The sequence below is a fragment of the Sarcophilus harrisii genome, chromosome 2 (assembly GCF_902635505.1).
Source record: "Sarcophilus harrisii chromosome 2, mSarHar1.11, whole genome shotgun sequence".
NCBI lineage: Eukaryota > Metazoa > Chordata > Mammalia > Dasyuromorphia > Dasyuridae > Sarcophilus > Sarcophilus harrisii.
The window spans coordinates 589,313,671-589,328,591 of record NC_045427.1 but is presented as its reverse complement, the minus strand read 5'-3'; the positions used below and the strand labels follow the sequence as shown (position 1 = coordinate 589,328,591).

Sequence of the window (14,921 nt, the reverse complement as noted above, 5' to 3'; positions counted from 1 at the left end):
CATTAGCTCAAATGGGTAGAGTAAGGTTCTAATAAACTTTTTCAACTTTTTTTTTGTTTCCCTTTTCAACAACTGGTGTAATCTTAATCACTACTAAATCTCCCACCATCCTGTTGCCAAAGTGTGGGAATGAGATTTGGAATGTGAAACACATTTTCCCCAGAGAAACACTGTAAGAAATCGACTTGATTCTCTAAGATAGAGAGATGCCAATACTATCCAGTTCATCTTTATTTTGATACGGTGAGATTTTTTGTGGAATGAGTTAGAATTCTTACTCTTATTTGTATTAGAGAAGTATGTTCCTTCTAAAATGTTAAAGGTATTCTTGTCAACTGTTGCATTCCATACCAACTGGTTGAAGGCTTCCTAAAGCAGCAAGGAAGGATACACCTCTGGAAATAGGAGTGTCTCCACTAACTAACTAACTAACCAGAGCTTCCCATTTTTTTTTTTTTTTTTCCTTTCTTGCTTTGAAGGTAGGATGAATAAAATTAATCTGGCAAGTAACTTCCTGTATATTGTGCTAATTTTTATAATTCTTCAAACCTGTGTTTTTCACTTCTCTATTAAAGTTATACAGCAATGCATAATGTACAAACAATTGTTTTTTTTTTGATAGCCATATCATGAGCGAAAGCTCTGGCAGAACAAAGCAAGTAAAGCTTCAAATATGGACTCAGTGACAGATTATACATGTTGACCAAACATCAGACAAGCTAAAATTAAAAGAAGCTCCAGCATCAGTAGAAGTATTATTGCCAATGACGAAATTAAAGACCTTTGAAATATACAAGCATGTTGCCACCTACTTTTGCCCATGTTACCCTTGCCCAAATTGGTCTATTGTCTTCTTTAATGATTTTAAAAGAGTTCACAATTTACCTCAGAAAAAAGTCAATAATTATTTGATGGTAGAAAAACTCTAGATACAAAAATGATTCAATTGATTACCTTCTTATAAATAGTTTTTAGTCCTGGATTTAAGGTTTCAACAGTAATGAGTTTTCTGAAATTCCATGACTGCTTAATTGGAGAAGGTAATGAAATTATTTCTCCACTTTCTTCAAACCAGCATTTTCCCTATTAAAAATATTTCATCAATAATGAAAAAACATTTATGTAATTGTACTTAAAAGTTTTTACTTGATGCTTAAGAATTATATTAAGTATCAATTGTTTTATTTTAATTAATTGGTGTACATACCTCTTCCAATATAAGAAGGCGATTTTCCATTTTGTTACTAGTCCTTTTATATGTTTCTGGTTTTTTTTTAATATAAAATCCTTCATCTTCTAAGATACGTGCTGTCATGTTTTTTGGCAGCTTATCTCGGTTGATCACTTAAAACAATATATTACATATTACTATGCATGATATGTAAAATATTTCTGGCAGCCTAAAATAGAAAATTAGTACTAACAAAATGTAAGGGGGGTGGAAATGAATCATCAGTTACCCTATTATTGAAATCTAGTAAGAAGCCTTTTAAACCAAAACAACTAGGGAAGTATTAAGAATAAAAAAATTTACACCTGTTCAGGATCTCTGTAAGAAATAAATTATTCTAAATAACATTAGAGATGTTGACAGCTTCCAGCTCTTCCTGAATTAAGGGTTTTGTGTTTGCATAAAGTTGCCAGCTTAAACATTCTGGTCAAAAATCTTAAGGGGAAAAAAAAGAAAATGTTTGCAAAAGCAAAAAAAAAAATTTTTAATGAAGCATCTTTACATGTAATTGAAAATACTTTATTTGGCATTCTTACCTTCTCTAGGCTATAATATGTTTTGTGCTTCTTAAGCATTAGTCCTTACTATATCTTTATAGCCATTATTCTGTAATTGTAGTGGGAGCTAGGAGAATTGCACTGAATTTTCATTCTCATATTAACTACAAGTCATTAGTAGCAGTGTGGCTTAGAGAAATAAGAGCATATCTAGGAGTCACAAAGATACTCAAATGCATTAGTGAGATCCTAGAAAATTGCCAATCCCTAAGACAACAAACTGGAGAACAGGTGCCAACCTTCATTGATAAAATTTCTTATGGAGAATTCCCTGTATCAGATCTCATAATTTTTGGTCTCAGGACCCTTTTAAATTCTTAAAAATTACTGAGAGCCCCTTCAAGAAGTTTTATATTTACAAGGGTTATATCTACTGATCTCCACAATGATTACTTAAAATATCTTTATTATGTTTATTATTCATAGACTCCCTAAAATGGTTTTGGGACCTCTATAGGTCCTCAGATCCATATTCTAAAAACTGATAACTTTTTACCAAGGAAGCCACAGGTTTAGTATAAAACCCAAACCTGATAAACAACAAATCGACTTCAGTCAGGAACCAACAAGATAGCAATCCTGGAATAAAGTCTGAGAAAAAAGAAAATGAACAAGGTATTCTTAACAATAATGAAAAATATATTTATTTTTTTGTTATACATGTATATTAATTTTTCCCCTGAGGCAATTGGAGTTAAGTGACTTGCCTAGGATCATACAGCTAGGAAGTTTAAAATACACATTTCTTTATGAATCACACTGGGAGAAAAAAAATCAAAACAAAAGGAAAAAAATCACGCCAGAGGAAAAAAATCCCCAAAAAAAGAAGTGAACATAGCATATGTTGATTTAGATTCAATCTCCATAGTTCTCTCTCTGGATGTGAATGGCATTTATTGGAATTGACTTAGATCAATGAACCACTAAGAATCATCAAATCTTTCATAATTGATCATGGCACAGTCTTGCTGTTACTGTGTACAATGCATTCCTGGTTCTGCTTGTTTTTCTCAGCATCAGTTTATGTAAATCTTTCCAGATCTTTCTAAAATCAGCTTATCATTTTTATAGAATAATATTTCATTACCTTCATATACTACTACAACTTATTTAGCCATTCCCCAATTAATGACATATTTATTTTCCAATTCTTTTCTACCATAAAAAGAGCTGCTATAACATTTTTTACTCATGTGGGGTCCTTTCCCCTCCCATATGATTTCCTTGGGATATAAGTCCAATAGTAGCACTGTTGGATTAAAGGGTGTGCACAGTTTTATGGCCTTTTGGGAATAGTTCCAAATTGCTCTCTAGAATGGTTGGATCAGTTCACACACTACCAATAATGCATTAGTGTCCCAGTTTTCCCACATCCCCTTCAACATGTATCTATCATCTTTTCCTGTCATTTTATCCAATCAGAGGTATGAGGTAGTATCCCAGAGTTGTTTTAATCTGCATTTCTCTAATCAATTGTGATTTAGAGCATTTTTTCATATGACTTAAATGTCTTTAATTTCAACTTGTATTCTTATAAATTTGACACAGTTCTTCAAATATTTAAAAAATGAGATCTTTAGCAGAAACAGTGGCTATAAAATTTTTTTCCCCAGCCTTATACTTCCCTTTCAATCTTGTGATGGTTTTGCTTGTGCAAATCCTTTTTAATTTAATGTAATCGAAGTTGTCCATTTTGCATTTCATAATGCTCAATAGTTCTTTGGTCATAAATTTCCTCCCTTCTCCAAAGGTCTTGTATGTAAACTATCTCTCCCTCTCATTTTCTTTATCAACTTCCCAGCAATTTTTGTGAAATAAGTAGTTTTATCCCAGGAGCCGAAGTTTGGATGTTTTATCAAATATTAGATTAGTATAGTCATTGATTAGTGTGTCATATGTATCTAATCTATTCCACTGAAACACCACTCTATTTCTTAGCCAGTACCAAATGAATACTGCTTTATGATAAAAGTGTTTTAGGTTAGGTACTGATAGGCCACTGTCCTTTGTATTTTTTTTTCATCAATTCCCTTGATATTCTTGATTTTTTGCTCATCCAGATGAACTGTTTTCTCTAGTTCTATAAAATAATATTTTGGCAGTTTGATTGGTATGACACTGAAAATGTAGGCCAATTCAGGCAGAATTTTCATTTTTATTATTAGCTTGGCCTAGCAATAAACAATTGTTTAGATCTGATTTGTGTGAGAAGTGTTTTGTAATTGTGTTCATATAGTTCTTGGGTTTGTCTTGGCGGTAGAATCCCAAGTATTTTGCCTACAGTTATTTTAAATGGAATTTCTCTTTCTATCTGTTGTCAGAAATGCTGGTATTTGTGTGGATTTATTTTATATCCTACAACTTTGCTAAAGCTGTGAATTCTTTTGAGTAGATTTCTGGAGGATTTTCTAGGATTCTCTAAGTTTATCATCATATCATCTGCAAAGAATAATAGTTTTATCTCAATTACCAATTCTAATTTCTTTTTCTTATTACAAAAGTCAACATTTCTAGTATAGTATTGAATAATGGTGATATGGGCATCCTTGTTTTGCCCCTGATTTTATTGGGAGTCCAGCTTCTTTCCATTACAAATAATGCTTGCTGATGATTTTAGATAGATGCTGCTTATTGTTTTAGGGAAAACTCCCTTTATCTATATGTTCTCCATTGTTTTTTTTAATAGGAATGGGTGCTTTTTCTGCATCTATTGAAATTATCATATCATTTCTGTTTTGTTTTCCTGACATTGAACTAGCCCTGCATTTCTGATATAAATCTCACTTTATTATAGTGTATTATTCTGCTATAATCTCTTTGCTAATATTTAAAATATTTGCATCAATATTCATTAGGGAGATTGGTCTGTAATTTTTTTTCTCTGTTTGGGCTCTTCTTGATTTAGGTATCAGTACCATATTTGGTAATAGAAGGAATTTGGAATGATTCCTTTTATTGTGTCCTTCCTTCCTTTTGTACCTAAAGTCTTTGAGGTTATCTACAGCAGATACCCCCCTTTTTTCCCCTCTTATTCTCCTCTTAATTTTCTGGCTTCTAGCTTCAACATTCAACTAAAACTGCTCTCTCAAAAGTTACCAATGACTATTAATTGACAAATCTAATGACCTTTCTTAATTCTCATCAGCTTTCGACATTATTGATCACTCTCTTCAACCTGATATTCTCTTCTCTACCTTGTAGTACTGATTGCTGCTGCCTCCTAGCTCTCTTCCTACCTAATAACTCCTCTGTCTTCCTTACTGGATCTTCCTCCATATCATGCTATCAGTGGGGGTCCTTCACGGGTCAGCCTTGGGTCATCTTCTCTTTTCCCTCTATACTCTTTCACTTCCACAATTTCAATGTACAATGTACATATGATTCTCAGATCTACTTGTCCAACTCTAACCTCTATCCCAATCTCTATGCTTGTATTTCCATTTTTTTTTTAACATCTTGAGCTGGATGTCTTACAGACTTCCTAAACTCCACATGTCTAAAATTGAACTCAGTGTCTTTCCCTGGCAAACTCTCCTGTGGTTCCCTGAAGATTTCGCCATCTTTCCAGTTATTCAGCCTAACAAATTAGATGTCAATCTCAGCTGTTCATTCTCTTCTCACCCGATCTCTCCATCCAACCTGCTGACTAAATCCTATCAGTTTTACCATTGTAAAATCTCTTGCATATGTCTCTTTCTTTCTCTGAATGTGCAATCCAGCCCAGTGAAAGCCTCCTTCACTTCACTTTTTGGACCACTTCTATAGACTACTAATTGGTCTCCCTGCCTCAAGTCTCTCTAATCTCTTTCAGCCACCAAACTTATCTGCCTATACTGCAGATTTAACCATATCATATACACCCCCCTTCCCTACCCCCATTAAATAAATTATTACCTGCAGGATGAAATATAAATTTCTCCAGTTGGCCTTTAAAGTACTTCATAACCTATTTCCTTCCTATATTTACCATCTTCTTATACCTTACTCCCTTCTATGTACTTTTCAATATAGTGACACCACTCTCCTTGCTCTTTGCATCAAACTCCCAACTCTAAATATTTTCACTAGCTATCCTTCATGCCTTGAATATTCTTCCTCCTCAATTTGAACTTTCCTTCAAAGTCCTGCAAGATTCCCTTCCCAGTCCTAAATTTCAGCATTTTATCTTTACCCATTTTATTTATATATATCCTATTTATACATGACCATTTGCACATTATCTCCTCCAAGAGAATGAGCTTTTTAAGAGCAATTATTGATTTAATTTTTTTTTTGGTTTGTTTGCTTTTTTTTATTTGTTTTTGTTTTTTTTTTGCTTTTCCTTGTATCTCCAGGCTTTAGCATAGTGTCTGGAACATGGTAGGCACTCAAAAAAAAATTCTTTTTCAATTATCCTTTTATTCCTGGGTAATGATGCAGTGGACATTCTGGTATACCTTTAAAACAAATCTATTTCCTCATCAAATACAAAGAACAAAACTGACTCTGATATAATAATGGAAAGATAGAACTCTTCAGAAAATAAACATCCAAAAATGTCATATACAAATATATAATCATACTCATAAAATAGAAATGTAATTTCTTCCCAAAAATTATGCTAAGAGGATTTCACAAAAATTATTTTTAAAAGATCATATATTTCACTTTCACTATGGTTTTTTTAACCATGAGACTTTAATATACCATGCAAAGCAATCTTGATTTTGTTAAATTATATTAATTTTTTACTTGAAAACAAAGTACCTGGAGAGCTGCTTGGTATAAAAATACATTCCTGTTCTTTTTCAATCCGTATTTGATCATCTTTATATTCAGAAGATGTTATTTCAAGTAAATCTGGAAAAATTACTTCTTCCATGATTTTTTCATCATCCATTTCCATAAAGTTTTGTAAATTACTTAATGCAGCATGTTTTTCATAACTATCGTTTTTAAATCTCTGTTCAATGTCAAGAAGAAAATCAATTCTATATTTGTCAGAATTCATTGTACATTCATGAAAAATAGGTGCTCTGTTACCAAACTCAAACTCTTTTGCCTGGCATTTGAGATCCTCCACAATGTGATGCCATTCTACTTATTTCATATAATACTATATCACAAACTCTTTATTCCTGCCACACTTATCTATTCTCTATTTTTCAAATGTGTCTGGTGTTTTTCCATATCTGTACCTCTGATTATCTCCTCCTAAGTACAAAATGTCTTTTCATCTTTTATCTGCTGGATTCCAACGTATCAAAGCTCAATGCAAATAACTGGATCAATGAATGGCTTTTGAAAATGGAAAATTTTAGGGTTAAAATGAGGAAAATCTTTCTAATTACTTGAGCTTTCTAAAAGTAGAAATGGAGAAGTTAGGAGTTAATAGGCTCCTCCCACTTGAGATCTTTCATTAAAGGCCAAATGATTACTTTTTGGTGGTATAGAAGGCAGCTTAATTACTTCTCTATTTTGCTTGAAATAAGATAGCATGTAACTCTATACTTTCATTTTCTCCTTTTTTTTACCTAAAAATTAAGACATTCCCATAAGTAGACAAATATTATCTAGATAGTAAAGTCAGTCCAATATAAGTAACCCTTAAATTCATACTATTGTTTCATTTATATAATTTATGATAGGATGTTTTAATTCAGACACTATGGAAAAGCCTGGATCTAACAGTCATCCTGACCCTTCCCCACATAATTTTTTTGTTATATACACATATATACCGATGTAGTCTATATGCATAGTCTATATTAATTTATGCATATTATATACATATATGATTTTGTATATACACATAGAGAGAAATATAAACACATACATACATATCTCTTCATGTATAGAATTTTATCCTCTAAAGGTTGGGAGGTTTTCCTAAAGAAGTAGCATTTTCCACCTTGATCAGATCTTTTTTGGTTTTGCCTTTTTTTTTGAGCAAATCTTGCCTGAAAAAAAGCTGTTTTATTCTACTATATTAGATATGCTGTAGAGAAGATTCTTGTTCAGTTTAAATTAGATTAGAATACACTACATGACTTCTGTGGTTCTTCCAACACCAAAATTCTGTGAAGGTGGGTTTTATGGAACAGTGTGTTCTGGATTCAAATCTAAATTTTACGGTATTTGAATCACCAAAAGGATTATGGATTTAGAATTGGAAAAAGAATATAGAAGTCATACTTTTTCATTTTAGATAAGGAAACAAGAGCAAGAAAAGGCAAAATCACACTAGTAAATTTAAGAGGTTTGAACCCAAGCCATATGAAACTAACTCTGAATCTAGCCAGTTTTCCACTAACTATTGATGAGTTTGTGTGGCAAATATATTTTCTAAGAATTGATTTTATAAACACATAATCTTCATCTCTATCATCAGAAATTTAATTTTGTTTCCTGTCTGCAATACATTTTAAGGATTCTTTGTTAAGGCTACTTCCACTAGTAATATACTTCAAATAAATATGGCATTACAGAACATTTTGGTACCTTATAATAGCTATTTTCTCTCAACAATCTGTTTCAACTTTCTTAACATAAAGGAGAAGTAAAGATAATAGAATGCTTTTTTTCTAGAAAAAGTATGTGGCTTGTCTTTAAGGGAGCTGTTGGTATGCAATAAAGATAACAGCAGTTAAACTTATCTTGCCATTCATCAACACATAAACCAACCAGCAAAAACTAGATAACTGACAAAGGATAAAAATATTTTTCTTTGCTCCATTCCCTAAAAGGTTCCCTAAAAAACAGCTTCCCAGATACAAAGAACAAAATTTGAATAATAAAAATTGAGTCTCCCCTATCATATTTTTTTTTTATTTATCCTGAAATGTTAAAGTAAATTTTCTTTAAAAAATAAAATACTTAACCTGTTCTACAGTTTGGTTCAAAGCTTGGAAATCGGAGCATTCTTCACCACTCATAATAAAAAATGTAAGACCTTCATCTGGTAAGACTTCTTGCTGTGGATTGAAATAAAATAACCTGAATGCAATATTAAATAAAACAAATTCATTCAACATTTACTCAGTAAATCATTAAGTTCCTGCTCTGTGACTAGGCTAGAAAGATATAAAGAGAAGCTAAGATGTGGTTTCTACTATAATGAAGCTTATCAGATACATACACAAATAGGTTTAGCAGAAAACAATATTTAAGTGCAAAAAAAAAAAAAGAACAAAAATCCAGGGCAGCAGAGGGAGAAGAAATGGTTAGATTTTGTGGAGAAAGTACCATTTAAGCTGAACTTTAAAGAATGGAATAGAATTTTCAACAGGTCTGAGAACAGTGAAGAGAGCTTTCTGAGCAGTGGAGACAAAGGCATGATGGTCCAAAAGGTATATGGAAATCAAAAAAGAGAATTCATTTGTGAACAGCACCGGATACTTCTGACACAAAGATAAAAGTATAATAATCTCTGTCCTCAAGGAGGAGACTTCTATTATGGCAGACTGAGGCATAAACAATATACACACATTTCAAACAAATTCCATATAAAGCGATTGTGAGATAAAAATTGAAAGGGGAGGTGTTAGCAGCTACTACAACCCAGAAAAGGCAGGTCTCATGCATGAAAAGGAACTTGAGTCAAGTCCTGAAGAAAACCAGCTATTTCCTCAAAGTTGAGAAGAAATTTTAGAACATTCCAGGAACTAGACACAGCCAGGCCAATAGCATAGAGATTGGAAAAAGAAGAAATGTGTGTTTAAAACAGCAAAAATATTGGTAAGGCTTGAATATAGAGTGTATGGAGGGGATGTGTAAGGAAAATGGAAAGGGAAAATGGGGCTAGTTTTGAAGATCTTACAAATGACAAAGGAATTTATGTTTAATATTAAAGGTAACAGGGATAACTAGTATCATGGTCAGAACTTCATTTTAGAAAAATCATTTTGGGAGCTGAGAAGATGATTTGAAGTGGGAATAAACAAAGCTGACAGACCTACTACTTGTAATAGTTAAGATGAGAGATGATGTGGATATGAACTAGAATGGTAATAGCGATAATAGCTAACATGTAGTGTTTACTATGTGCCAGTACTGTGCCAAGTGCTTTACAATCATTATTTAATTTGTTCTTTACAACAACCCTGGAAAGTGGGTAATTATTTCCATTTTACAGTTGATAAAACTTAGGCAAACAGAGTTTATGTGACTGCCCAGAGTCACATAGCTAGTAAGTGTCTAAGACCAGGTGTGAACTCAGTTCTTCCTAAATCTGGGCCTGGTGATCTATCCACAGTGTTACCTTCTTGATAGCTGTGTAAATGTAAACAAGAGGGCATATCTAAGAACTGTTAATAAAAATGGTAAGATTTGGCAATTACTTGAATATGTGAGAAGAATCAGAATGGAGCTGTGGATGACACCAAAGCTGTAAGGCTTGCCAACTAGATACTGTCTCTTTAGGTTTTCAAGACACTGCTCTCTCCTAGTTCTTCCATCTGTCTGACCTCAAAAGATTTCTCTGCTTTGGTGAATCATCATTTAGTTAATTAACACTTATCAACTATGGTCATCCTCTAAGGCTCTGTCCAGGGCCCTCTTCTCTAACCTATTACCGATTGAGTTGATTGAGTTTAATTATCTCTATTTTCTTTTTTAATCTTTGCTACAAGAAATAGCATATTGGTCTGCTACCTCAAGTCTCTTTTCCATTATAATCCATTCTCCACATAGTTTTTAAAGTGATTTTTCTCAAGCACATATCATTCCCCTACTCAATATTAACTTCAGAAATTCCTATTGCCTCTATTATGAAAATTCTCTGTTGGGTTTTTAAAGCCTTTAACAACCTGGCCACAATCTACACCTGCAGTTCTGTATTATTCCCCTTCCCATACTCTATGGTCTAGCCAAGCTTATTGTTCCTCAAACACAGAACTCATGCCTCTCCTCTGCTTTTCTCATACCTAGAATGCAGCTCCATCTCACCTATAACTTGTAAAATACCTAGCTTTCTTCAAGACTACAAGCATTATCTCTACAAGAAGTTTTTTTTTTTTTTTCTGATAGCTCCAAATACTAATGCCCTCTGTCTTTGAACTATCTGGCATTTTAAAAATATATTTATTCAATATGTACTTATTATATGTGAATTTTTTTGTCTCCTCAATAGTTTAAGCTCTAAGACAACAGGAAGTGGTTTTTTATTCTTGTATACTACATGCCTAGCACAGTGCATGGTATTTCTATTCTTCAATAAATCATGTGATTACAAATATATGAATTGTTATAGATTATTATTTGTGGAAGCCTGTCTTTTTTCTTCTCTTGTCCTTAATGTATATGCAAATTATTTTCATAAGTAAAGATGACACAATAGGCATAAGGGTCAGTGATTCTTTGTCTTTTTTTTTTTATTTCTGAGTTTTGGGTACCAAACCTTCTTCCTGACATCTTTGAAATCAATCCCTCAATGTCCCCCAAATGGTGTTACCTGTAGTACATATCACCAACTTTCAAAATCTTGGCTTTTTTATTGGCACCTTCTTTTCTGTAGACTATAACACTAAGATCCAAATGTGGTAGTTCTACCATCAATAATAGTGAAAAGTTTGTTATAAAAATCTTTACAAATACTTTCCTTTGGTTGTCTTTTTCCCACTTGCTTTCTAAAATGCTATAGGAATGACTACTTAATTGCCACAGTAATTTTTCTTTAAAAGTGTTTTTTTCTTCCACTGATTCTTACCATTTTGTGAGGCAATATTGCTAACAGGTTGTCATAGACAAAGAATTCATCACTAAGTGGGCAGCCTGCTGGTGATGATTTTCACTGTACTTAGAAAATGTAGTCTGCTATATTCAAAGCCTTTCCAGAGTGATGGAACTTAGCAGAGTTTCTGCTCTTCTTTCCCTTCTTTTGCATCTCCAGTGCTTAGCACAGTGTCTGCTCCGTAGTAGATATTTACTAACTGAATTATTACTTTCCAGGCATAGACCTCAAAAAGCCTCAAAAAAAAAAAAAAAAGACAATTTGGTAGAGGTGGATGTCCATATTTTTGTTTAATGGGTGCAAGTCATCAATAAGCTTTTTCCTGCATTCCTTGTCTCTCCTTGATGTTTCATTGCTGAACTACTCCTTTCAATCTTAAGCTATGCCTCCTGTACCAGAAACTAGAATTTACCTGGGCCAGGACAGACCAGGATGACAAAATGTTGATAGGCAAGAACAAGTTAGTGTTAAGTGTAATTTTTATGTTGGCTGACAATTCTAGACAGGATGAATGTAGAGCCCTTGACAAGGGAGAATTCTTCCATTCTTTTCCATTTCATCCATCTTCATCCAATTCTTCTAATTCCCCCAATTTCTTCCATTCCTTATTATATAATGACCTAATGAGATGTTTATCAGGCAACTGTCCAAATAATACAAGACTGCTGTGGGCCAGAACTCTGAAACAAGGATTCTTACAAGGTACTAATTCAGTGGAATTGATGATACAATGGTTATCTAGTTTAGCATGGTGATTAATAGTTCTCTAAATTTAGTTATGGCTGATTTAATTCTATAACAAATAATAGTTTCCTAGTGATATAATGCTTGATTTATATTCAGTGTGGAACATATAAGCTTGGAGCTTGGAGACAGAGCCAGAGAAGACAAGCGGACTGGAGACAGGAACTCAAGCTCTTGGAGCCAAGGAGAGAGAGATTCGTTTCCATCTTCATCAGCCTTGTGGTGGCTGGCTACATTTTGTTGCCTGAATGTAGAACTAAGAACCTACATCTGTGACCCAGAAATTAGGTTAAGTACAAAAATAGACAAGAAGGAAACTTTGTGAAGGGCTAAACTAGTATTTCAGCTGAAATGACAAATGTTTAGAAAGGAGCCTTTTCCACTTCAAGGAAAATGTGTTAAAAGCATAGTTAAACTCATTAAAAGCCAAGGTTTGATTGGAACTTGGGAGCAGATCATTGAACTTTTAGAAACATTACAATATACATCTCCTTGGTTCTCAAAGGCAAAAGAATTAGATCTAGATGAGTGGAAATTAGTAGGAGAGCAACTATGTGAATGTTACAATGATAATGGCCCTGATTCAATTCCTAAAGAAGCATTTTATACATATAACTTAATACAACTGGCATTAAGGAATTATATAAGTATTAGAATAAGAAAAAGGAAGAAAGAACAGGAGGGGGAGGATACTGAAAAACTAGGTGAAAAGGATGAAGAATCAGGTAAGAATGGAGTTAAGTACAATTCTGATTAAATTAAGGAATGTGGTGCTTCACAGCAGGAGCCATTAGGGCATTCCCCAACCCCTGCCCTACCCCCCTCAATTAACCCTTCATGGGTGGAAGGAGAAGGGGGAGGGGATAGGGGTAGTGACACAATCAGCACCATCTATGAAGTAGCCTATGACAAGATTACAAAAGGCACTAGGTAAAGCTAAAAAAGAAGGACAGGATATATCTGCAAGGACATGTTTAGAACCTGGACAAAACTTGTTGTGGCTTTCAGAGTACAGTGAACTATGTAGAATACAAACCCAATGAAATAGGCAACCTGGAGTTAATGTACAAATTAGTATATTAGTATTACATATTATTGCATTAGTAATATTATTAGTAGTATTTATTAATATATAATGTAATATAATATGTAATAATATTATATTAATATTTTAGTTAATATACAAATCACCTTTGACTAACTAGCAAGTAAAGGTCAGTATGCAGACACTTCAGCACAGATTAATTACCCCATAGCAGGATATAAGCAAATTGATGCTGCTATCAAAGCATGGGGATCCCTCCCAGAAAAGCAAGATCGAAGGAAAGCCTTCACGAAAATAGAGTAAGGTCTCAATGAACCTTTTGCTGATTTTGTGGGACATATGCCAACAGCTATCATACAAATGACTGGAGAAAATGCAGGAGGACAGGCCAGCCACCACAAGGGTGATGAAGATAGAAATGAATCTCTCCTTGGCTCAAAGAGCTTGAGCTCCCACCTCCAGTCTGCTAGTCTTCTCTGGCTCTGTCTCCAAGCTCTCTTGAGTTTCAGTTTATATGCTCTACATTGAGTATAAACCAATCATTATATCACTAGGAAACCATTATTTGTTGTTAAGATTAAATTAATCATACTGAATTTAGAGAACTATTAATCACCATGCTAAACTAGATAACCACTGTCTCATCAATTCCATTGAATTAGTACCATGTAAGAATACTTGTTTCAGAGTTCTGGTCCATAAAATCTTCCACTTTCTTTTGTTTTAGAATATAAGGTGGTCACATCCTCCCTGATTTCTCAAGGAGGTAAGAACCCCAAAAAGGAAGTGATCATGCCTTCCCTGACTCTTCAGAAAAAGGGTAAAAACACCAAAAAAAGAGGTGATCATTCTCTCCCTGACATCTTAGGGAGATGAAAACAAAGGAAATGGGTAATCAAATCAGGTTTCTGAAAGGTCTCACTTGAAACAGATATACATAAATCCATCAACCTGAGAGATATTACAAACAAACATGAATCAATGTGAGGAATTATATATGTCCATAAATCCTAGAAATAGTCCAAAACCAATCTATTGTCCATTACTTCACATGTGTAGAGAATCCAATGATTCCTGCAAGTTTTGAAGTCCTGCAATAGTCTCATCATGTGTTAGGGAATCCCGTGATTCCTGCTGGTTTTGAAGTTCTATAACAGTCTCATTATCAGCCATGCTCTTTTAGTGTCAGCTGTTTCTTAGGTCTTCTCTTTTGTTTCAAGGTTTTTCTCTGTTTCTGTCTTTCTGTGATGGACAAGATGAATATGGCTCATTGGCACCCATCTGATTCCTTCTCCACCTGTGGAGATATAAGTAAACCCTCTCCCCCAAACAGTTAACCTATCTGGTCTTTTCCATTCACCACTTTCTGGATCTCTTCACATCACCTGGTTATTATCTAAAGATAATGAAGCTGCTCTCACTGGACACTGCCCTTCTGGTGGGTTATGTCTGCCAGAGCCGGTGCATCTTTATCGAAAATTAAAAAAATTAATGATATAGAGAGCTAAATTTAGAAGTTCTCTAGGGTTACCTGTACCTCCCCCTTTCTTTTGTTTTTGGAGGAGTGTCTTAATGTCTCTGTTTCTCATCTCTACTATTACCTGACCTTGAGAATTAAAGGTATGCCAGTGGTAT

The 14,921-nt window shown here is 33.8% G+C and overlaps 1 protein-coding gene across 7 annotated transcripts in view; it reads right to left on the bottom strand.

Annotated features, from left to right (window-relative positions):
* CC2D2B (coiled-coil and C2 domain containing 2B) overlaps positions 1-14,921 on the bottom strand; it is a 139,249-nt gene that overhangs the window by 99,133 nt on the left and 25,195 nt on the right. For 6 of the 7 annotated variants that reach the window (XM_031956163.1, XM_031956162.1, XM_031956161.1 and 3 more), the window contains 4 exons: positions 8,649-8,741; positions 6,535-6,730; positions 1,208-1,344; positions 955-1,083 (listed from right to left, as the gene is read on the bottom strand). In XM_031956163.1, the coding sequence (XP_031812023.1) occupies positions 955-1,083; positions 1,208-1,344; positions 6,535-6,730; positions 8,649-8,741 (555 nt within the window). The remainder of the gene's footprint in view (positions 1-954; positions 1,084-1,207; positions 1,345-6,534; positions 6,731-8,648; positions 8,742-14,921) is intronic. The other variant, XM_031956164.1, reaches the window with a different exon arrangement.